Source organism: Nerophis ophidion, linkage group LG29 (genome assembly GCF_033978795.1).
Source record: "Nerophis ophidion isolate RoL-2023_Sa linkage group LG29, RoL_Noph_v1.0, whole genome shotgun sequence".
NCBI lineage: Eukaryota > Metazoa > Chordata > Actinopteri > Syngnathiformes > Syngnathidae > Nerophis > Nerophis ophidion.
The window spans coordinates 8,400,026-8,425,455 of record NC_084639.1 but is presented as its reverse complement, the minus strand read 5'-3'; the positions used below and the strand labels follow the sequence as shown (position 1 = coordinate 8,425,455).

General features: G+C 39.5%; 1 protein-coding gene and 1 long non-coding RNA gene across 3 annotated transcripts in view; one reads left to right on the top strand and one right to left on the bottom strand.

Annotated features, from left to right (window-relative positions):
* Positions 1-1,517: 1,517 nt before the first annotated feature.
* The window catches only part of btk (Bruton agammaglobulinemia tyrosine kinase), a 57,950-nt gene continuing 34,037 nt past the window's right edge, over positions 1,518-25,430 (bottom strand). For both annotated transcript variants that reach the window (XM_061892129.1, XM_061892130.1), the window contains 12 exons: positions 18,143-18,330; positions 12,168-12,230; positions 12,044-12,098; positions 11,833-11,912; positions 10,274-10,401; positions 10,117-10,188; positions 7,425-7,596; positions 7,139-7,358; positions 7,010-7,074; positions 6,821-6,939; positions 2,005-2,162; positions 1,518-1,888 (listed from right to left, as the gene is read on the bottom strand). In XM_061892129.1, the coding sequence (XP_061748113.1) occupies positions 1,817-1,888; positions 2,005-2,162; positions 6,821-6,939; positions 7,010-7,074; positions 7,139-7,358; positions 7,425-7,596; positions 10,117-10,188; positions 10,274-10,401; positions 11,833-11,912; positions 12,044-12,098; positions 12,168-12,230; positions 18,143-18,330 (1,392 nt within the window). In that variant the 3' untranslated portion in view covers positions 1,518-1,816. The remainder of the gene's footprint in view (positions 1,889-2,004; positions 2,163-6,820; positions 6,940-7,009; positions 7,075-7,138; positions 7,359-7,424; positions 7,597-10,116; positions 10,189-10,273; positions 10,402-11,832; positions 11,913-12,043; positions 12,099-12,167; positions 12,231-18,142; positions 18,331-25,430) is intronic.
* LOC133546230 (uncharacterized) lies at positions 1,785-17,199 on the top strand. Its single transcript, XR_009805036.1, has 3 exons — positions 1,785-1,868; positions 7,142-7,252; positions 14,843-17,199. It is a non-coding gene; the product is annotated as an uncharacterized LOC133546230 (long non-coding RNA).

Genomic DNA, 25,430 nt, shown 5'->3' with positions numbered 1-25,430 from the left:
AAAGCATGTTGTTTCAACGTTGTATTTGTGTTGTAGAATATTGGTTGGAAAATTACCAAATTTCGACGGTCAAATAAAAGTCACAACCCGACATTGAATAAACGTCAAAAAGCATGTTGTTTCAATGTTGTATTTGTGTTGTAGAATATTGGTTGTAAAATGACCAAATTTCGACGGTCAAATCAACGTCACAACCCGACATTGAATAAACGTCAAAAATCATGTTGTTTCAACGTTGTATTGGTGTTGTAGAATATTGGTTGAGAAATAACCAAATTTTGACGATCGAATCAACATTACAACCCGACATTGAATAAACGTTGTCAAAAAGAATGTTTCAACGTTGTAGAATATTGGTTGGAAAATGACTAAAGTTCGACGGTCAAATTAACATCACAACCCGACATTGAATAAACGTCAAAAAGCATGTTGTTTCAACCTTGTATTTGTGTTGTAGAATATTGGTTGGAAAATGACTAAATTTCAATTGTCAAATCAAAGTCACAACCCAACATTGAATAAACGTCAAAAATCATGTTGTTTCAACGTTGTATTTGTGTTGTAGAATATTGTTTGAGAAATAACCAAATTTTGACGGTCGAATCAACATCACAACCCGACATTGAATAAACGTTGTCAAAAGGCATGTTGTTTCAACGTTGTATTTGTGTTGTAAGATATTGGCTGGAAAATGACCAAATTTCCACGGTCAAATCAACGTCACAACCCGACATTGAATAAACGTCAAAAAGCATGTTGTTTCAACGTTGTATTTGTGTTGTAGAATATTGGTTGAGAAATAACCAAACTTTGACGGTCAAATCAACATCACAACCCGACATTGAATAAACGTTGTCAAAAAGAATGTGTTTGAGTTGCCCAAAGTCAGGACCTAATTCAACAGGTTCTCAACCTTGTTTTATTGTCTTGTACCTGCTGGGGAGCCTTTATAGCAGTGGTCCCCAACCTTTTTGTAGCTTTTTGTAGCCTTTTTGTTGAAAATGTGTCCCACATACCGGGGTTTTTTTTTTTTTTTTTTTTTTTTTTTTCATAAAGAAATACAATCATGTGTGCTTACTGACTGTATCCCTACAGACTGTATTGATCTGTATTGATATATAACATATATATTGTGTTTTTATGTTGATTTAATAGTTTAAAAAAAAATATATATATATATATATTTTTTTTTTTAATTTTAATTTTTTATTTTTTCAAATTTATTTATTTTTTTATTTCTTGTGCGGCCCGGTACCAATCGACCGGTTGGGGACCACTGCTCTATAGTTAAAAAAAGTTTTTATTTTCTATGCAATGTCCTTTGCAGTGGACAATAGATAGATGATAGATAGTACTTTATTGATTCCTTCAGGAGAGTTCCTTCTGGAAAATTAAAAATTGTATCTTGTGCTACACTGTTTTGATGGAGGGTGGGGGGACACCGTACAGTATATGCAATGTATTTTTCTTTATTGGAAAGCAAAATAGTTCTTAAAATCACTTATAGAGGAAAAACATGCATTTCCAGGTTTTTATTGCGGTATATACACAGGGGACAGTAGCCTATTATTTTTCTCAACACATTTATTGTAAAGCCTGACACACTCAGCTTTTACCTGTGCAATTAGGCATGCATTTACAAAGCTAACTTAAACGTCGAACCACTAATTCAAATATATTCCCCTTGAGTTCAACAAAACATGCAACATTCTAGTCTCAATAATATAAATGATATGTGACCACAATATAACTTTTTAAACATTCTAATGGTTCATTTTTTTTCTAGGCTTCTTCTGGACATCCTGAATGCTGGGACCTACTGGAGTTCGTACAGCAAATCCTGAACGGTGAACACCAACTCCTGAAAGGTAGGCCTCTCGTCTGCTTTCTAAAAACAGGAAAAAAAACACACAAAGTAAGAAAATAACAGCTGATATAAAACACACACAATTGAAATATGTTTAAAAACATGAGTAGATTAAACGTATGTGTAATTATACTCACATCTAGCCAGCAGCTGGACATGATGCTGTAGACCTTTTCGCACGCCATTTGAGGACGGTACAGTCGCAGGCCCTGGGATACCTGGTCCACTATTTCGTTGTTGTTCAGCCGGTCGTACGGAAGCCTCCCCAAAGTGTACACCTCCCACATGAGAACCCCTGAGAAATAGTTTGACCATTAGTTATGGGACATTTTTAGCTGTGATTGTATTTGTGTTCATTGTTGTAAAAACAAACCTGTTAATATTGCCAACAAACATAATCCTTGACTTTCAATTTCGAAACATTTCCCCATATGAAACATCCATCCCTCCATTTTCTACCGCTTATTCCCTTCGGGGTCAAGGGAAGAGTCAATAATGTGTCATATTTTTAAGTTTAAAAATCAGTTAGTCACTGAATAAAAGGGGTGCACAAAAGAGTCCCATCCAAATTGTGATTCTTCTTTATCCCAATTCTGAATAAATTTATAATTTTACATACAAAAATTGATAAAAAAGGAAACAAAAGAAAACATTGATTCCATAAAAAATAAAAATAGAAAAGCTGTTTTCTGGTCATTTCCATGCAACCGGGAGTGTCCAAAGTGTGGCCCGTGGGTCATTTTTTAACGGTCCTAAGCACATTCTAAAAATACGATTAAAAAATAAAAATAAAAAAACAGAAAAAGTGGTGTAAAAGAGTAAACAGGTGAAATGTGACAAGAAAATGTTGCAATGTTTACTCTAATAACACAAAGCTGCCATGCAGGCTGTTAATTTCTTTAAAAAAAATTATAATCAAAATCAATGTCACATTAAATATTTGAGATATTTTTTGGGGGAAAATCTTGCACATTTTGTGTTTACCATTATAAAAAAAACAAAGTTGTTTTATTTTTTTCTAAAGAAGGGCCTAATAAGAACAAACAAAAACATAAACAACAATAAAAGTTATAATTGACAGATGGATCTGAAGTTGAACTCAAGGCGATTGTGTTTAAAGTAAACAGTAACAGTTGCATCAGTGTGTGAATGGGTAAATGTGGAAGTAGTGTCAAAGCGCTTTGAGTACCTTGAAGGTAAAAAAGCGCTATACAAGTATAACCCATTTACCATTTAAATGTAGCTTACCACCACCAGGTGTAAAAGAATGATGGGTTCCCACTTCTCTGTGAGCTTTTTGAGTATCCAATAATTGAAAAGCACGATATAAAATTTAATCCATTATTATTATTATTAGCGTCCCGGAAGAGTTGGTGCTGCAAGGGGTTCAGGGTATTTGTTCTGTTGTGTTTATGTTGTGTTGTGGTGCGGATCTTCTCCCGAAATGTGTTTGTCATGCTTGTTTGGTGTGGCTTCACAGTGTGGCACATATTTGTAAGTGTTAAAGTTGTTTATACGGCCACCCTCAGTGTGACCTGTATGGCTGTTGACCAAGTATGCGTAGCATTTATTTGTGTGTGTGTGTGTGTGTGTGCGTGAAAAGCCGTAGATATTATGTGACTGAGCTAGCACGCAAAGGCAGTGACTTTAAGGCAGGGGTGTCCAAAGTGTGGCCCGGGGGCCATTTGCGGCCCGCAGCTAATTGTTTACCAACCCGCCACACATTATGGAAATACTATTGCAAAAATAAAAAAGGACATTAAAAATATTGGAATGAGGTGAAATCTAACGAGAAAAAGTTGCTGTGTTGACACAAAGCTGCCATACAGGCTGTTTTTTCTTTTGTCTTTACATGTAAAATCCATCTTTACCATGAATTGATTAACTTGGACCCCGACTTAAACAAGTTGAAAAACTTATTGGGGTGTTACTATTTAGTGGTCAATTGTACGGAATATGTACTGTACTGTGCAATCTACTAAATACAAGTTTCAATCAATCAATTATTTTATTTTTTTTATTTTTTTGCCATTGCTCAAAACAAAAAATAATGACAAAAAAAAATCCATGTTATAATGAATTATTTTATAAGCTCCAATTAGTTCAAACATTTCACTTTAAAATGTTTTATGTGGTAAATAGTGCATTTATTGTGCAGTTGCCATATAGAAAACAAAGTTTTCTTTAACAAAAGAGCATAAAACAAACAAAATAATAGTTAAAACGTAAAATCGACACATATATTTGAAGTTGATCTCGTGACTTAATTGTTGAAAGTAAAAAAAAAAAACCTTAATAAAAGTGTTATCACTTTCTGAGTGGGGCACCTTTTGGATCCCAAATATATTTGGTGGTATTTTATTTATCTTTTCACTGTGATTACACAAAAATAATAAAGAATTAAAATCAATGGTGTCCTGCATTATTGATTTTTTAGGGCTTCAGTTACTAAATACTGCATATTTCAATTTTACTATTAAAAAAACAAAAATGTTTTTGACAGAAAAGCCATAAAACCTTTTTTTTTTTTTCTTTTTTTAAGTTGATATAAAGCAGTGGTCACCAACCTTTTTGAAACCAAGAGCTACTTCTTGGGTACTGATTAATGCAAGGGGCTACCAGTTTGATACACACTTAAATAAATTGCCAGAAATAGCCAATTTGCTCAATTTACCTTTTAATAAAAAAATCTATATATATATAATATATAAAAATGGGTATTTCCGTCTGTCATTCCGTTGTACATTTTTTTTCCTTTTACGGGAGATTTTTTGTATAGAATAAATTATGAAAAAAAACACTTAATTGAACGGTTTAAAAGAAGAGAAAACAGGAAAAAAATGAAAATTGAATTTTGAAACATAGTTCAATTTCGACTCTTTAAAATTCAAAATTCAACCGAAAAAAAGAAGAGAAAAAATAGCTAATTCGAATCTTTTTGAAAAAAATTAAAAAATAATTTATGGAACATTTTTAGTAATTTTTCCTGATTAAGATTAATTTTACAATTTTGATGACATGTTTTAGATAGGTTAAAATCCAATCTGCACTTTGTTAGAATATATAACAAATTGGACCAAGCTATATTTCTAACAAAGACAAATCATTATTTCTTCTAGATTTTCCAGAACTAAAAATTTAAAAGTAATTCAAAAGACTTTGAAATAAGATTTAAATTTGATTCTAAAGATTTTCTAGATTTACCAGAATATTTTTTTTAAATTTTAATCATAATAAGTTTGAAGAAATATTTCACCAATATTCTTCGTCGAAAAAACAGAAGCCAAAATGAAATTATTTATTATTCTTTACAATAAAAAAAATAAATTTACTTAAAGATTGATTTAAATTGTCAGGAAAGAAGAGGAAGGAATTTAAAAGGTAAAAAGGTATATGTGTTTAAAAATCCTAAAATCATTTTTAAGGTTGTATTTTTTCTCTAAAATTGTCTTTCTGAAAGTTATAAGAAGCAAAGTAAAAAAATAAATTAATTCATTTAAACAAGTGAAGACCAAGTCTTTAAAATATTTTCTTGGATTTTCAAATTCTATTTGAGTTTTGTCTCTCTTAGAATTAAAAATGTCGAGCAAAGCGAGACCAGCTTGCTAGTAAATAAATACAATTTAAAAAAAAAAAAGAGGCAGCTCACTGGTAAGTGCTGCTATTTGAGCTATTTTTAGAACAGGCCAGCGGGCGACTCATCTGGTCCTTACGGGCTACCTGGTGCCCGCGGGCACCGCGTTGGTGACCCCTGATATAGAGATTTACTGTAAGCATTAAATAAAAATAATAAAAATTTGACTTATTTTTAACATTTTAGTAACTGAGACCCTTTATGGTTCCCGGGACCCCTAAAGGTAAAAATATATTTTTTTTTAAATCCATATATTTTGTTATGGTTTGAAAATGGAAAATATCTAAATGCCCCCCACATGCTTTAATTTTTCCGTTTGCGGCCCTCAGCGGAAAAAGTTTGGACACCCCTGCTTTAAGGTTTTTTGGCGCTCTGTACTTCTCCCTACGTCCGGCGTTTTAAAAAGTCATTGTTCCTTTTTTTTAAAAAACGATACTGAAAATTTTTAAACCGATAATTTCCGATATTACATTTTACATATTATCAGACATCTCTAGTTGGAAGGTCAACTTGGCTTGTAAAATGAAGGAGTTGCTGTTATTTAATTGTATTGTTGGCTTTTCTATTGTCTTGTTCTACGGTCTTCATGGCACTGTGGCCAAGAAAAGTTAAAGTATCAATGATTGTCACACGCACACTAGGTGTGGTGAAATTTGTCCTCTGCATTTGACCCATCCCCTTGATCACCCCCTGGGAGGTGAGGGGAGCAGTGGGCAGCAGCGGGGATTTAGCCCCCAATTCCAAGCCTTGATGCTGAGTGCCAAGCAGGGAGGTAATGGTTCCCATTTTTATAGTCTTTGGTATGACTCGGCCGGGGTTTGAACTCCCAACTCCCAACCTACTGATCTCAGGGCGGACACTCTAACCCAGTGGTTCTTAACCTGGGTTCGATCGAACCTTAGGGGTTCGGTTACTCGGCTTCAGGGGTTCGGCGGACCCTCCGCCGCGGAGGTCAAGACACACCCGACTCATCGTGTAAATAAAAACTTCTCCCTATCGGCATATTATGGATACCCCCAAACAATGTTCCATCTGATTTACAGGTGTGTAATTAGTTGTGAGTTCATGCACTGTGTTGGTTTTGTTCTTTGATCAAGGTGATGTTCATGCACGGTTCATTTTGTGCAACAGTAAAAAAAACATACAGTATATCTTTGTCTTGAATTTGAAAATAAATAAATAATACAATTCACTAAAGAAGGAGTCGGTGAATGCGCGTATGAAACTGGTGGGGTTCGGTACCTTTTAACAAGGTTAAGAACCACTGATATTCTAACCACTAGGCCACTGAAGCCGCATTCACAGTTATCATCACACACCGTAAGCCCAGATGTCCGACTTGCTGCTGAATCGGCAGTAGAGGAGAACCTCGGGAGGAGACCACCGGACTGGGAATTTAGAACCGGCCGAGCTTGTGTACTCGTCGTCTAAGACGTATCTGATTGAACAGGAGCAAGATGTTATTATTGTACGTTACCATTAGGTTCATCAGCTGCTGTATTTTTTACCTGGATAGTCCAAAGTCAGCCACTTTGACTGTGCCGTTGCCGTCCACCAAGCAGTTCCTTGCAGCCTGATTAGGAATTTGACCATATTTGAATGGTTTCTTTTTGACCGTCAGCTGATTGTTCTCTCACCAGATCCCTGTGGATGTATTGCTTGGACTCCAGGTAGGCCATGGCCTCGGAGACGTCTTTGCACATCTCCAGCAGCTGCACGGACGTGGGGTGCTGCCTGAGGCCCTCCCTGAGGTAGGTGAGCAAGCAGCCGTTGGACAGGAACTCGGTCACGATGTATATGCTGCTTTGTTTGGTGCACACTCCGTACAGCTGGACCAGGTTCTCGTGGTGGAGCTTCCTAGTTCGATGAGTTTCAGTAGGGTTAGTCGCCAAGGCGGACTTCCGTTCGACTGGTTGATCTTACATCATGATCTTGGCTTCCTCAATAAACTCGTCCTCGGACATGGAGCCCGATTTAATCATCTTGATAGCCACGTCATGTTGGCCCTTCCATTTTCCGTACTGCACCACTCCGAACTGACCTGTGCCCAAGACCCTAATGAAGGTGAGGCAGGAGGGGTCAAGCTCCCACATATCTGAAGAAGACAACAGAATATATATATTTTTTTAACTAAGTGTTTTTATTGTGCTGTATCCATACTATACTAGTATTACTATCATTATTAATGTATCGTAACTCTCCTTTCTTTTGCCGTTTTTTCCTCCAATGGCATTATAGTTTTGAAACAACCAGCATGTTCACGGCAAGACTCTACTTTATCCGCATTATAGCGTCATTCAGTATCCAGGTCAAAACTTATCACAGAATATTTAATTTATTGATCTGTCCATACGTCTCTCTGCCCAACTATTATCTATTAATGAGGGGTGATCGATTCACATCCAAACACGATTCTTATTCCTTCCAATTCTAAATCAATTCATAATTTAAAAAATAAATAAATATATATATATATATATATATATATATATATATATATATATATATATATATATATATATATGTGTGTGTGTGTATATGTATGTATGTTTAGTATATATATTTACACATATATATACAAACCCCGTTTCCATATGAGTTGGGGAAATTGTGTTAGATGTAAATATAAACGGAATAAAATGATTTGCAAATCCTTTTCAACCCATATTCAATTGAATGCACTACAAAGACAAGATATTTGATGTTCAAACTCATAAACTTAATTTTTTTTTGCAAATGATAATTAACTTAGAATTTCATAGCTGCAACACGTGCCAAAGTAGTTGGGAAAGGGCATGTTCACAACTGTGTTACATCACCTTTTCTTTTAACAACACTCAATAAACGTTTGGGAACTGAGTAAACTAATTGTTGAAGCTCTGAAAGTGGAATTCTTTCCCATTCTTGTTTTATGTAGAGCTTCAGTCCTTCAACAGTTCGGGGTCTCCGTTGTCGTATTTTACGCTTCATAATGCGCCAACCATTTTTGATGGGAGACAGGTCTGGACTGCAGGCGGGCTAGGAAAGTATCCGCACTATTTTTTTACGAAGCCACGCTGTTGTATCACGTGCTGAATGTGGCTTGGCATTGTCTTGCTGAAATAAGCAGGGGCGTCCATGAAAAAGACGGCGCTTAGATGGCAGCATATGTTGTTCCAAAACCTGTATGTACCTTTCAGCATTAATGGTGCCTTCACAGGTGTGTAAGTTACCCATGCCTTGGGCACTAATGCACCCCCATACCATCACAGATGCTGGCTTTTGAACTTTGCGTCGATAACAGTCTGGTTGGTTCACTTCCCCTTTGGTTCGGATGACACGATGTCCATCCATCCATCCATCCATCCATCCATTTTATACCGCTTATTCCCTTTGGGGTCATGGGGGGTGCTGGTGCCTATCTGGTGCAATCGGGCGGAAGGCGGGGTACACCGTGGACAAGTCGCCACCTCATTGCAGGGCCAGCACAGATAGACAGATAACATTCACACACTAGGGCCAATTTAGTGTTGCCAATAAACCTATCCCCAGGTGCATGTCTTTGGAAGTGGGAGGAAGCCGGAGTACCCGGAGGGAACCCACGCATTCTTGGGGAGAACATGCAAACTCCACACAGAAAGATCCCGAGCCCGGGATTGAACCCAGACTATTCAGGACTTTCGTATTGTGAGGCAGACGGACTAACCCCTCTTCCACCGTGAAGCCCAATATTTCCCAAAACAATTTGAAATGTAGACTCCTCAGACCACCGAACACTTTTCCACTTTGCATCAGTCCATCTTAGATGATCTCGGGCCCAGAGAAGCCGGCGGCGTTTCTGGATGTTGTTGATAAATGGCTTTCGCTTTGCATAGTAGAGCTTTAACTTGCACTTAACGATGTAGCGACAAACTGTATTTAGTGACAGTGGTTTTCTGAAGTGTTCCTAAGGCCATGTGGTGATATCCTTTAGAGATTGATGTCACTTTTTGATACAGTGCCGTCTGAAGGATAGAAGGTCACGGTCATTCAATGTTGGTTTCCGGCCATGCCGCTTACGTGGAGTGATTTCTCCAGATTCTCTGAACCTTTTGATGATATTATGAACCATAGATGTTGAAATCCATAAATTTCTTGCAATTGCACCTTGAGAATTGTTCTTAAACTGTTTGACTATTTGCTCACGCAGTTGTGGACAAAGGGGTGTACCTCGCCCCATCCTTTCTTGTGAAAGACTGAGCATTTTTTGGGAAGCTGTTTTTATACCCAATCATGGCACCCACCTGCTCCCAATTAGCCTGCACACCTGTGGGATGTTCCAAATAAGTGTTTGATGAGCATTCCTCAACTTTATCAGTATTGATTGCCACCTTTCCCAACTTTTTTGTCACGTGTTGCTGGCATCAAATTCTAAAGTTAATGATTATTTGCAAAAAAAAAAAAAAGTTTATCAGTTTGAGCATCAAATATGTTGCCTTTGTAGCATATTCAACTGAATATGGGTTGAAAATGATTTGTATTTACATCGAGCACAATTTCCCAACTCATATGGAAACGGGGTTTGTATTTCAGCGCATAAAATAACAGGAAAATGTACTTGAGTAAATATGTTTTTCAAAACATAGCAGTGACTTACCATAGCCAAGACCTGCCGTCGATGGAGGCCGCGCCCGATTGGACACGATGTGTTTCAGCCTACTGAACATACCTAGCGATGGAGACAGCACGACATCATTGCATTTTTTTTTTTATTCATTCGATCAAATATAATGATGCCTTTACAAAGTATGAACCTGCTGCATTGTGCTGATGATAGTTAATCAGTTCAGGGATGGTGCAGTGATTGTGCTTTTCGGCCAAATAGAACTGTCCTTTCGCCGTGGTGCAGATGTTGTAATGCTTGCACATGCCACCTGCCTCTCTGCAAACAGGAGAAGGAAGACATGACACCCTCACGGATGCATGAGGACAGTGCTTATATCTATAGATGGGTTGTACTTGTATAGCGCTTTTCTACCTTCAAAGTACTCACAGCGCTTTGACACTACTTGCACATTTACCCATTCACACACACATTCACACACTGATGGAGGGAGCTGCCATGCAAGGCGCTAACCAGCACCCATCAGGAGCAAGGGTGAAGTGTCTTGCTCAGGACACAACGGACGTGACGAGGTTGGTACTAGGTGGGGATTGAACCAGGGACCCTCGAGTTGCGCACGGCCACTCTCCCACTGTGCCACGCCGTCCCTTACAGGTTGGTGTTTAAACCTGACACCTTCTTGGTCCTTCGAGCCGGATTTGAACCAGCGACCTAAGGATGTAATTCGGTGTTTGAACCTGACAGCTGGTCTACAGCCGAGTGTGCTAATAAAACACGTGTCATATGGTTGCTCCCATATCCAGCCATCCATTTTCTACCGCTTGGGGGTCGCTGGAGCCTATCTCAGCTGCATTCGGGCGGAAGGCGGCGTACACACTGGATAAGTCGCCACTTCTAAAAATTCTAATGACATGTTTGGGTGTAAAACACTGATATAATCCCATCCAACAATTTCACTACAGTTTGTCCCTCTCGGGGAACTGTGGGAAAAAATGTATCCAGCCAGAGTGGAATAATTACACGTAAGTCTAGAACATTCCTCGTCAATCACTAACGCCGCTTCTTCTATTACGTCTTGGTCCTTCGAGCCGGATTTGAACCAGCGACCTAAGGATGTAATTCGGTGTTTGAACCTGACAGCTGGTCTACAGCCGAGTGTGCTAATAAAACACGTGTCATATGGTTGCTCCCATATCCAGCCATCCATTTCCTACCGCTTGGGGGTCGCTGGAGCCTATCTCAGCTGCATTCGGGCGGAAGGCGGCGTACACACTGGATAAGTCGCCACTTCTAAAAATTCTAATGACCTGTTTGGGTGTAAAACACTGATATAATCCCATCCAACAATTTCACTACAGTTTGTCCCTCTCGGGGAACTGTGGGAAAAAATGTATCTAGCCAGAGTGGAATAATTACACGTAAGTCTAGAACATTCCTCGTCAATCACTAACGCCGCTTCTTCTATTACGTCAGATGAGCTGACAAAACGCGGCACAAAACGTCAAGAGTCGGTAAAGACGCCGACTTTCAAGTCATTACGCACAGTTTAAAGTCAACATTGTGATTTAAATCTTCTAAATAGAACAGATAGCGGCAAGAGGAGTTTTGCATAAATGATTTTCATCAAAACCTCCTCCCTGCCTGTGCGTGAGACAGTTTCTTCTTTTGTGGCACTTCTTCTTTTTGCTGCACTTGCAGCCAGCGGACACAGGATGTACAGTAGACGGTAACGCAGCGTGTCCAACTCACCCGCCTCCTTTGCTGAACAGAGACACCGTGTACTTCCCCGGCTTGCTTGAGTCCCGCACCAAGAAGCCACCGTCTTTATTCTGCACGGGTCAGAAAGTGGCGTTAAATCGAGCGGGGACAAGGTCTGGTGCGTTGCAGGTTTGCACTACGGCTGCAAAAACCCACAACCACAGCGATAAACACATTTGTTAAAGGGACCGAGTGTATTTACCTCAGTTTTCAGTAGTTTCTCTGCTTGGCTACGGTTTGTGTTCTTACAAAACCAACTTTGAAAACAAACAAAGGTGTTGTGACACTTTAGTACAATAAAAGGAAGTGATCATGTCAGTACTTACTCGTATCTTTCTAAGCCGTTTGCAGTTTCCACCACATAGTTACTGGGTATGTAACCCTCATTCCTACAACAACAAAAAAATTGTTAGAAATTGTCAATAATTTTGCAACTTAATGCCAAAAAAACCGAAATGCTGATTATCGGTCCTGCTAGACACCGACCTCTATTTAATAATACAACTTTAACATTTGACAACCAAATAATAAAACAAGGTGACTCTGTAAAAAAATCTGGGTATTATCTTCGACCCAACTCTCTCCTTTGAGTCACACATTAAAAGCGTTACTAAAACGGCCTTCTTTCATCACCGTAATATCGCTAAAATTCGCTCCATTTTGTCCACTAAAGACGCCGAGATCATTATCCATGCGTTTGTTACGTCTCGTCTCGATTACTGTAACGTATTATTTTCGGGTCTCCCCATGTCTAGCATTAAAAGATTACAGTTGGTACAAAATGCGGCTGCTAGACTTTTGACAAGAACAAGAAAGTTTGATCATATTACGCCTGTACTGGCTCACCTGCACTGGCTTCCTGTGCACTTAAGATGTGACTTTAAGGTTTTACTACTTACGTATAAAATACTACACGGTCTAGCTCCAGCCTATCTTGCCGATTGTATTGTACCATATGTCCCGGCAAGCAATCTGCGTTCAAAAGACTCCGGCTTATTAGTGATTCCTAGAGCTCAAAAAAAGTCTGCGGGCTATAGAGCGTTTTCCGTTCGGGCTCCAGTACTCTGGAATGCCCTCCGGGTAACAGTTCGAGATGCTACCTCAGTAGAAGCATTTAAGTCTCATCTTAAAACTCATCTGTATACTCTAGCCTTTAAATAGACCTCCTTTTTAGACCAGTTGATCTGCCGCTTCTTTTCTTTCTCCTATGTCCCCCCCTCCCTTGTGGAGGGGGTCCGGTCCGATGACCATGGATGAAGTACTGACTGTCCAGAGTCGAGACCCAGGATGGACCGCTCGTCGGGACCCAGGATGGACCGCTCGCCTGTATCGGTTGGGGACATCTCTACGCTGCTGATCCGCTTGAGATGGTTTCCTGTGGACGGGACTCTCACTGCTGTCTTTGAGCCACTATGGATTGAACTTTCATAGTATCATGTTAGACCCGCTCGACATCCATTGCTTTCGGTCCCCTAGAGGGGGGGGGGGGTTGCCCACATCTGAGGTCCTCTCCAAGGTTTCTCATAGTCAGCATTGTCACTGGCGTCCCACTGAATGTGAATTCTCCCTGCCCACTGGGTGTGAGTTTTCCTTGCCCTTTTGTGGGTTCTTCCGAGGATGTTGTAGTCGTAATGATTTGTGCAGTCCTTTGAGACATTTGTGATTTGGGGCTATATAAATAAACATTGATTGATTGATTGAATAATTAATCTCAAAGGGAAACTGCATTTTTTGGGAATTTTGCCTATTATTCACAATCCCAGCAATGTTTTTCTTTTTTCATGCATTCTAATTCGTAAAATACGGCAAGTAAGAGGTGGCCAACAATCCCGCTAATGGGAGTACTCTATTTCGCCCATAAAACCCACTAAAAACATCCAAAAACCGCCAACTATACTCCTTATTTACTCCTTGTGACCTAAATATTAAAGGCCTACTGAGACCCACTACTACCAACCACGCAGTCTGATAGTTTATATATCAATGATGAAATATTAACATTGCAACTCATGCCAATACGGCCGGTTTAGTTTACTAAATTACAATTTTAAATTACCCGCGGAGTTTCTTGTTGAAAACGTCGCAAAATGACGACGCGTGTTTGTGACGTCTGGGGTTGTAGCGGACTTATTAGCCCAGCACCACTTACGGCTGAAAGTCGTCTCTTTTCATCGCATTATTACACAGTAATTTGGACATCTGTGTTGCTGAATCTTTTGCAATTTGTTCAATAAATAATGGAGACTATAAAGAATAATGCTGTTGGTGGAAAGCTGTGGATTGCAGCTGCCTTTGTTTGTTGTGAAGCTTCAACACAGAGCGGTCAATTTAATTTACATTGCTGTAAATTAAAAAAAGAAGCGTTTTTTGTTTTTTGTTTTCTACGTCAAAATTCTGGCAACCGAGCTGCCAGTTTTGTGCTTTAAAATCTGCATTTTTTTGTTGTTGTTTTTTTCACAGTGCAATACTGTAAAATAAAAAAAGTTACTAGTTTTATTTTCTACATAAAAATTCTGTCGACTGACATGTTTTTTTGGTGTTTTTTTTTACCGTAAAATCTACAAAATAATTTTTTTACAGTGCATTGCTGTAAATTAGAAATAAGTGTTTTTTGGGGGGGGTTCAGCGTTAAAATTCTGGCAACTGAGCTGCCAGTTTTGTTCTTTAAAATCTGCTTTTTTTTGTTGTTTTTTTCACAGTGCATTACTGTAAAATTAAAAATAAGTTACTATTTTTATTTCTACATTAAAATTCTGTCAAATGTTTTTTTTTTTTACCGTAAAATCTACTGAATTTCTTTTTTTTCACAGTGCATTGCTGTAAATTAAAAAAGAAGCGTTTTTTTTTATTTTTACGTGAAAATTCTGGCAACTGAGCTGCCATTTTTGTGCTTTAAAATGTTTTTTTGTTAGTTTTTCAGTGCATTACTGTAAAATTAAAAATAAGTCACTATTTTTATTTTCTACCTGTAGGTGTATTATTAATAATCCTTCATTTACAGTCAATGGGAAAAGGTGAACATCAGTCGGCATCCCAATGAGAGCAGACATTGTACAATAAGTGATTGTTTTAATATGTTCCTAGTTAATATTTCTTGTTTAGCACTTAGCAATACTGCTACTTGATGTTTAGTTTTTCACTAAAGCTGCATCCGTTTAGCACACAGCTTCCAAAACTTGTAGCTTATCCTCCGTATATTCAAATTCAAAAACCTAAGTTTCTGGATCATCATTTGCTCCAAAGTGGTGTTTGAAGTCTGCCACGATTATTAGTGTTGTTTTTGAAGGGAAAAGGGAACATTGTCATGCCTCTGTGAAAATAATATGCCGCAACAGTATGCTTAATATGAGTAAAATACATAAATATCACATATTATTACAAATGTGCCTGTTATTACTTTACATATAAATTCACAGCTTGTATATAAAACATTGATGGATGTTTTTAGAGGTATTTATAGGCGGACTCCGTTTGTTAGCTGACTTTTGCTAGCATTTATTTACGAGTTGAAATGCATAGAAAAAGAAAAAAACAGATGTCTTCTTGTCCCACATAATTTTTGCGGACAAAATTCCCAAAAAGTGCAGTACCCATTTTAACTCATTAAAGGTGTCCTGTTCGACCAGGGGTCGGCGACCCGCGGTTCTATAGCCGCATGTGCTTCTTTAGCGCCCGGAGCTTTTACAAAAATGTATGAATATGGAAAAAGAAAATATCTATTTTTTGTTTTAATATGGTTTCTGTAAGGAGGACAAATATGACACAAACCTTCCTAATTGTTAGAAATCCCACTGTTTCTATCAAACATGCTTCACTGATGAGAGTATTTGGCAAGCGCCGTTTCGTCCTACTAATTTCGGCTGTACTTGAACTGACCCTAGTTTGTTTACGAGTGCAGTTTTCCTCGACGCCGCCACAAAAATAGGTGTTTCATGGCACTCCGTCTTTGTCTCATTTTGTCCACCAAACGTCTTATACTGTGCGTGAATGCAAAAATGTGAGCTTTGTTGATGTTATTGACTATTTGGAGTGCTAATCAGGCATCTTTGCTCGGTGCATGACTGCAAGCTATATATTGCTAACATGCTATTTAGGCTAGCTGTGTGTACATATTGCATCATTATGCCTCGTGTGTAGGTTTATTAATTTCCTCTACTTATGTCGTCAATGTCTTTAATTAATATTTGCATGTCTCAGTCATGACACGTTATCTGTACGTAATATTGGCTGCATTTCTGAGAGTTCTTTGTGTGGCATGTTGTTCCAGACCACAGCAAATGTTACCCAGCTTGAAAATATTCTAATAAATCCATTAGAATAATACGTTTTCTTTAACTTGGACACACACATTTATACCTTTGGCCATTCTCAGTCAGGCTTTTCCAGGAGTTATCTCACCCTCTGAGAAGTATCAGTTTTACTAATGTTTTTCAATGTGTAGAATAAATATTACATTTCAACATTTCTGTCAAACGATTTGTGTCAGCCTGCGACACATTGTCATTTTAATAGTAGGCTATTATGGCTAATATAGACACGTATATCATGTGTTGCCTTCATTAAAAGGTTTAAATTTTTTGCGGCTCCAGACAGATTTTTAGGGACCGAATGTCCCTTTGGGACAGAGAACCCTATTGTATTTCTAAGGTTTTATTATTATTATACCACCGCCTCTTTGAGCTGTAATTTGACCCCCTTAACATACTTAAAAACTCACCACATTTAACACACACATCACGACTGGCGAAAATTGAGATCTAATAAAAACAAAACCCAAAACTCAAAATTGCGCTCTAGCACCCCCTAGGAAAAAACACAGACAAAACTTCTTGTAACTTTCGTTAGGAATGTCGTACAGACATGAAACAAAAAACTCTATGTAGGTCTGACTTAGACCTACATTTCATACACTTACATCCTACAGAAAAAATCAACAGGAAGTTGGCAAAACCCCTTCAAAACAAAATATTCCTAAAAAATTTCATTTTTGCCTCTTTGAGCTGTAATGTGACCCCCTTATAATACTTCAAAACTCACCAAACTCGACACACACATCAGGACTGGTGAAAGTTGCGATCTAATAAAAAACAAACCCCAAAACTCAAAATTGCGCTCTAGCGCCCCCTAGAAATAAAACACTGACAAAACTGCTCTTGGGAAGAAAACACAGACAAAACTGCTTGTAACTTCCGGTAGGAATGTCGTAGAGACATGAAACAAAAACCTCTATGTAGGTTTCACTTAGACCTACATTTCATCATCGACATCCTTAAGCAAATATCAACAGGAAGTTGGCAATTACCCCTTCAAAACAAACGTTTTGTAAAAACATGTCACCTTTTTTCAAACATTATCTCCTCTGAGCGCGTTTGTTGTGTCAGCTTCAAACTCGCACAAGAAAGAGATTGAACCCTTCTGATTAAAAGTTGCGCAAAGTTTTTTTTAACTGCTCCGGTTTTGATTTTTACGAGCCTTCAAGATGGCCGCTTAAAAGCAGGGAGCACCAGCGTGACCACACATTGCAGAGAAGGTAGGTACTGTGCGGGTAAAGATATGTTGAATGGGTGAAAGAAGGAGGCACCAGTTTGACACCAGGATACAGAAAAGGTAGGTAATGTGCAGGTAAATATATGTTGCCTGGGTGATGGCAGGAAGCACCAGCGTGTATGGGTGAAAGAAAGACGCACCAGTGTGACCACAGGATGCAGGGAAGGTAGGTAAAGTGCAGGTAAAGATATGTTGTCTGGGTGATGGCAGGAAGCACCAGCGTGTATGGGTGAAAGAAAGACGCACCAGTGTGACCACAGGATGCAGGGAAGGTAGGTAAAGTGCAGGTAAAGATATGTTGTCTGGGTGATGGCAGGAAGCATCAGCGTGTATGGGTGAAAGAAAGAAGTACCAGTGTGACCACAGGATGCAGGGAAGGTAGGTAATGTGCAGGTAAAGATATGTTGAATGGGTTAAGGCAGGAAACACCAGAAAAAGTCGGTCCCGTCCTTTGCTGCTCGCAGCTTTAATTTTTTTGTATTTTTGGTCCAATTTTGCTTTCAACATTTTGGGTTGCCGACCTCTGTGTTAGACGGTCACTTAGCCATATTTTGGTCGAATTTGGCTCCGTTAACATTTTGGGTTGCCGACCCCTGTGCTAGATGATCACTTAGCCATATTTTGGTCGAATTTGGCTCCGTTAACATTTTGGGTTGCCGACCCCTGTGCTAGATGATCACTTAGCCATATTTTGGTCGAATTTGGCTCCGTTAACATTTTGGGTTGCCGACCCCTGTGCTAGATGGTCACTTACCCATATTTGTCCCTGGCCCTCCACCAGTTCGGGTCGGACATCTCCAGGATGGTGTACTCCTCATCCTCCCTCAGCTCCAGGTCGTGCGGCATCATGGCCGGGTGGTTGTACTGAGCTATGACGCTCATACCCACGCAGGGGGCCTGGGCCTTGTGGGGCTGCGGCGGTAATGGGCGGACAGGCATCTCCTGTCCCAAGGTGGAGACCATGTTTAGTTATCTGCTTAGAATAACAATGTCATCTCCTTGATACAGTCGTGGTGAAAAGTTTGCATACACTTGTAAAGGACATAATGTCACGGCTTTTTTCAGTTTCCAATAATTCCTAGAGTAATTGGAGAAAAATTTTGTTGATCACAAAAAGTGTATGTGTGTGTGTATGTGTGTGTGTATATATATATATATATATATATATATATATATATATATATATATATATATATATATATATATATATATATATACACATACATATACACTTATACATACATATATACACATACATACATATATACACATACATACATATATACACATACATACATATATACACATACATACATATATAAATGAAAAAAAATGACACACTGTAACCATTCATATGGACAAAGATAAGACATTCTGGAGGAAAGTTGTGTGGTCAGATGAAACACAAATTGAGCTGATGGTCCACAATACCCAGCAATATGTTTGGAGGAGAAAAGGTGAGGTCTTTAATCCCAGGAACACCACACCTACCGCCAAGCATGGTGGTGGTGGTATTATGCCCTGGGCCTGTTTTGGTGCCAATGGAACTGGTGTTTTAAATGGGACAATGAAAAAGGAGGATTACCCACAAATTCTTCAGGAAAAAAAAAACATTCATGAAGTTTGGTTCTTTTATGAATATATTATGGGTCTACTGAACATGTGAGCAAATCTGCTGGGCCAAAAGTATACATACAGAAATGTTAATATTTGCTTACATGTTCCTTGGCAAGTTTCACTGCAATAAGACGCTTTTGGTAGCCATCCACAAGCTTCTGGTTGAATTTTTGACCACTCCTCTTGACACAATTGGTGCACTTCAGCTAAATGTGTTGGTTTTATGACATGGACTTGTTTCTTCAGCATTGTCCACACATTGGGAAGGTCATTCTAAAACCTTAATTGTAGCCTGATTTAGCCAGTCGTTTACCACCTTTGATGTGTGTTTGGGGCCATTGTCCTGTTGGAACACCCAACTGTGCCCAAGACCCAACCTCCTGTCATTGTGGTTTGTGCAGCCCTTTGAGACACTTGTGATTTAGGGCTATATAAATAAACATTGATTGATTGATTGATTGGCTTTGGCTCTTGGAGCCAAAAAGTTTGGGGACCCCTGATCTGATGATATATTTATTTAAATAAAGCATTTTTTCTCCTCTGTTAACAGCAGTGTTGGCGCTAGGAATTTTCAAAATGGGGTCCCATCAAGTCATAAAGATGGGGTCCCACAATACATTTTTGGGGTCCCACTTTTTTGTAAGCGTTTTGAAAACAAATGATATACGTATGCATTGTCCTGTTATATCTCACATTATATACTGTGTTTTGGAAAAAGGTTGTCATAAACGTTACTTAAGTCATTAAAAAAAACATATAAAAAGAACACAAATTTGTATGCATATGTAAATGTATTCAGTTTTAAACATTCATTCACTTTTTTCTTCCCTTCATGGATCTAAACTTTACGGCTGCTGGTAGTTTTTTCTATATTTTTTTATTTAATAAGTTGTAGGTGTATTTATTTCAGTATAAAAGTGTAAAAAGTGTTTTGCTTCGGTCATGAAATGATGATAATGGTGTGCCAGAGCATACATACATTTTATATTTAACGCTTAAATCTCTGGAGTCTACATCAACTCCAGATCTATTCCTCATTTTAAAATGATTCATTTTTTTTTTATGTTGTTTTTTGTTTGTTTGTTTTCCGCCCTTTTTGGTCAAACAAAACTGTTGTTTTTTTTATGGCAAACACAAAATATGCAAAATCTTCCACCAAAAATATTTTTCAAAGTGGAATATTTGATGTGACGTAATCAGGGTTGAGGTGGGGCGGTGGTGTATATTGTAGCATACCGGAAGAGTCAGTGTTGCAAGGGGTTCTGGGTATTTGTTCTGTCATGTTTATGTTGTGTTACATTGCGGATGTTCTCCCGAAATGTGTTTGTCATTCTTGTTTGGTGTGGGTACACAGTGTGGCGCATATTTGTAACCGCGTTAAAGTTGTTTATACGGCCACCCTCAGTGTGACCTGTATGGCTGTTGAGCAAGTATGCCTTGGTTGTCAATCAATCCACTACCTCTCACTGTCTCTGCCCCTCCCTCAAGAATGGTGCTGCGTACGCACACTTTCACAATTTGTTTTGTTTTGTTTTGAACCCCTCTTAACCCTGTATATATATTGAAAATACATGCAACGTTGACACAAAACGCTAGACATTTGAGGCATTTAAAAAACCCCGCACGGACACCCCGGACAGCCCTGCAAAAGACGACATGTCTGGGGAAAAGAGGACTTATGGTCAGTCTACTAAAAGTGACCAGACGTCCAAGATCAAAACTGGGAAAAGGGGGGGAAAAACGGTTAGCTATTTTGAAGCTCAAGAAACAATATGATTAGGTTATCTATGCAAGCGTATATCCTACATAAACTATGTATGGATCTATAAATCTGAGGGACCTATAGACTGTATCTCTGTTGCTGCAGCAGCAGAGAGTTTATTCTATCTTGACACTTTGTATTGATATTTTGTATTACATTCTTCCCTTAAATGATCAAGTTTACAGTGATTGTTTTATATGTACTTTTTATGTATGCCGCTTTGGATAAATGTGTCTGCTAAATACTTAAACATATATAGTATTTTATACATAAGTAGCAAAACCTTAAAGTCGCATCTTAATGTAAGTGCACAAGAAGCCAGTACAGGTGAGCCAGTTTAGGCGTAATATGATCAAACATTCTTGTTCTTGTTAAAAGTATAGCAGCCACATTTTCTACCAACTGTTATCTTTTAATGCTAGACATAGGGAGGCTCGAAAATTATACAATACAGTAATTAAGGCGAGACGTAACGAACACATGAATAATGATCTCAGCGTCGCTCGTGGACAAAATGGGACACATTTTTGCGATATTATGGAGATGAAACATTGCTAAATGTTAAGGTGGTATTAACAGGACTAGCAGGACTGATAATTAGTATTTCCATTTTCTTAGCGTTAAAATGCAAAAATTTGCTTGCTAGACATCCATTGTTTAATTTCATTTAGAGACGCCTCCAGGTGACTCCAATCTGACGTGTTGGTCATCTTTAGAGACATGCAGATTTGGGTGTTTTCAGCATAACAGTGAAAGCTAACACTGTATTTGCTGATTGTGTTGTGCCATGTGTTCCGGCGGGAGGTCTGCTTTCAAGGAACTCCGGCTTGTTGGTGATTTCCAGAGCCCAAGGGAGGTCTGCGGGCTGTGGAGCGTTTTCTGTTCGGGCTCCGGTACTCTGGGGTGCCCTCCCGGTGGCGGTTGGAGATGCTGCCTCAGTGGAAGCATTTGAGTCCCATCTTGAAACTCATTTGTGTGCTCTAGCCTTTGGATAGACCCCCTTTTGGACCAGTTGATGTGCCGTTTCTTTTCTTTTCTGCTCTGCCCCCCTCTCCCTCGTGGAGGTGGGGTCACAGGTTCGGTAGCCACGGATGAAGCGCTGGCTGTCCAGAGTCGGGACACGTGGTGGGCCGCTCGCCTGTGCATCGGTTGGGGACGTCTGTGTGCTGCTGACTTGTCTCTGCTTAGGATGGTCTCCTGCTGGCCCCACTATGGACTGGACTCTCACTATTATGATAGATCCACTATGGACTGGACTCTCACAATATTATGCTAGATCCACTCGACGTCCATTGCACCGGTTGTCTTAAGGGTGTGTGTGTGGAGGGTTACCACATCTGCGGTCCTCTCCAAGGTTTCTCATTGTCCCATCGGGTTGAGTTTTTCCTTGCCCTGATGTGGGATCTGAACCGAGGATGTCGTTGTGGCTTGTGCAGCCCTTTGAGACACTTGTGATTTAGGGCTATATAAATAAACATTGATTGATTGATTGATAAACACCTGAAAGTCTATATATCAGCTAAAACCACCAATCTGTTTCACTGGATTCAGAATAAAACCAAATTCTGTATCCAAGTATGACATTTTTAAATTTAACTAAATTAATTGACAAGCAATTCTATAATGGTCTTGTCTTGTTTGCTAGCGGCTGCAATTTCAATACTATTTAAGATCTTTTCTCCTTCTCAACTCTGTGGAAATATTTTTTTCACAAAATACACCCAATAGTACGTTTATATTAAATCTTACTTGTGAAAAGTAACCCCCCCCCGATTCCTATTTTCAACAGTCCGCTTATTTGAGCAGTAAAACGCCTGTCAACCGTCCCGGCTCCTCATCACCACTTCAAGATGGCAGCCGAATTTCTCGCGTCACAGCAGCCATTGCTGCGTATACTTCTAAGATGTCTATGGTATAGACCCCCAGAATCAATAGTGGTTCAGTCCTGTTTTCTTACGTTATTCTTTGTCAACCAGGAACTTTTTTCAGGGGAAATTTGCCACACCCTCCAAAAACAAAAATGGTATGGTCCGGTTGTGTCGGCAATCAAAGCAATATCTAACTAGCTAACTAACAGACACTACAAAATCAAACAAAGTACAGTCCTGTTGGCTTTGTTATTCAGGAAGTAGCATGCTTTATTTTTAACTTTTCATGAGGAAATTATTTTTTTTTGCTATTAGACTCAAGATGAACGTATAAATCCTGGCCCCTTACTTCGGAAACCCAAACTATATAGTTAAACAAACACTTTGCTATTTTACACCACAATAGAACTGCTCCCATAACCTACAAACCCCAGAATCAGAAATGGGGTTGACATGTATGTGACGATTGCTGACGTGTGTGTGACGATTTCTGACATTTTATTCGTCTCTTCCGCAAATGAAATAAATAATATTATTTGATATTTTGTAATCTGCAGTACATTTCCTTTTCGGTGCCATTTTTATCAGCCCTTCTCAGTTTTTATAAGTTTCCGCCAACGATGAAACGATCCATTTGAATAGCTACGGCAGTAGCATATAGCAATTAGCATTCCATGATCCACAATGCACTTCTTCCATGACCCTCCCCCGCCGAATTCTTATTGGTTGACGTGTGTGTGACGATTGTTGACGTGTGTGTGACGATTGCTGACATTTTCTTCGTCTCTTCCGCGAATGAGATAATATTTGATATTTTACAAGTGTTTCCCACAGGTCAGGCATCTTTTAGTGGTGGTGTGGTCGGGCGGTGTGGGGGGGTAATGGAGGGTGGCAGTGGCAGGGGCGATGACCAAGAAGAACGCGGAGTTGGAATATAATTACAACACTTTATATACATATTTATATAATATGTAACTACAAGCTCCATTCACAGACAGAGTCCCATTGCTTTTATGAGCGGTCGAGCGAGTCAAAATCCAAAATCTTTTTTATTTTTTTCCAATTTTTTTAAACATTTTTTTATTTTATCCGTGGCGGCCGTAATTCTTTCGTAGCGGGCCGCCACAAATAAATGAATGTGTGGGAAACCCTGTTTTACGGTAATATGTTAATAATTTCACACATAAGTCGCTCCGGAGTATATGTCGCACCATGAAACTATGAAAAAAAACTGCGACTAATAGTCCGAAAAATACGTTACTTATGTGAGAAGAATCTATTTTCTCCTTTTGCTGGGGGGTTTTTAACGTTTTTGACTTCAGGGCCCAACTTTTCCACTAGAAAGGGGCCCGGGACCCACTCATTTTACTCTAGATTTTAATCCTATTCTATAATTGTGTGAATGCCCAAGCATTCCAACATACTGTATTTAGGGACGGCTTGGCGCAGTGGGAGAGTGGCCGTGTGCAACCCGAGGGTCCTTGGTTCAATTCCCACCTAGTACCAACCTCGTCACGGCCGTTGTGTCCTGAGCAAGACACTTCACCCTTGCTCCTGATGGGTGCTGGTTAGCGCCTTGCATGGCAGCTCCCTCCATCAGTGTGTGAATGTGTGTGTGAATGGGTAAATGTGGAAGTAGTGTCAAAGCGCTTTGAGTACCTTGAAGGTAGAAAAGCGCTATACAAGTACAACCCATTTATCATTTACTATTTTGTTCTACACCAAAAAATTCATCTATTTATTGTTATTCCACCCAAAAACTTTTGACAAGCTCCACAGCCCAAAGTTTTCATCTGATCGGATTCAGCCGGGAATCTTGAGCCCCCTCTCCACCCAAAATTTAAGAAAATTTCCCAATTTGCCAAGATTTACCCGGTTTTCCTGGTCATTTTGCCCATGGAAAATGAATGGGCCATTTTTTGAACTTGCACAATTCCCACATTTCACTACCGATTCGAACCGTTCCACCACTCACCTTGGACATCCATCCATTCCTTTTCTTCCGCTTATCCGAGGTCGGGTCGCGGGGGCAGCAGCCTAAGTAGAGAAGCCCAGACTTCCCTCTCCCCAGCCACTTTGTCCAGCTCTTCCCAGGGGATCCCGAGGCATTCCCAGGCCAATCGGGAGATATAGTCTTCCCAATGTGTCCTGGGTCTTCCCCTTGGCCTCCTGCCGGTCGGACGTGCCCTGAACACCTCCCAAGGGAGGCGTTCTGGTGGCATCCTGACCAAATGCCCGAACCACCTCATCTGGCTCCTCTCGATGTGGAGTAGCAGCAGCTTTACTCTGAGTTCCTCCCTGATTGCATATTTTCTCACCCTATCTTTAAGGGAGAGCCCCGCCACCCAGCAGAGGAAACTCATTTTGGCCGCTTGTACCCGTGATCTTGTCCTTTTGGTCATAACCCAAAGCTCATGACCATAGATGAGGATTGGAACGTAGATTGACCGGTAAATTGAGAGCTTTGCCTTCCGGCTCAGCTCTTTCTTCACCACAACGGATCGATACAGCGTCCGTATTACTGAAGACGCCACACCGATCCGCCTGTCGATCTTACGATCCACTCTTCCCTCACTCGTGAACAAGACTCCTAGGTACTTGAACTCCTCCACTTGGGGCAAGATCTCCTCCCCAACCCGGAGGTGGCACTCCACCCTTTCACGGCCGAGAACCATGGACTTGGTCAATGAAACTATAATTTTTCCAAGTTAAAAATGTTTTTCAGGAATTCCCAGAATTCCCGTTTTTTCAAAGCCCTATTTTTTTATTTCTTGCTGGAAGGTTAATCATAGTCC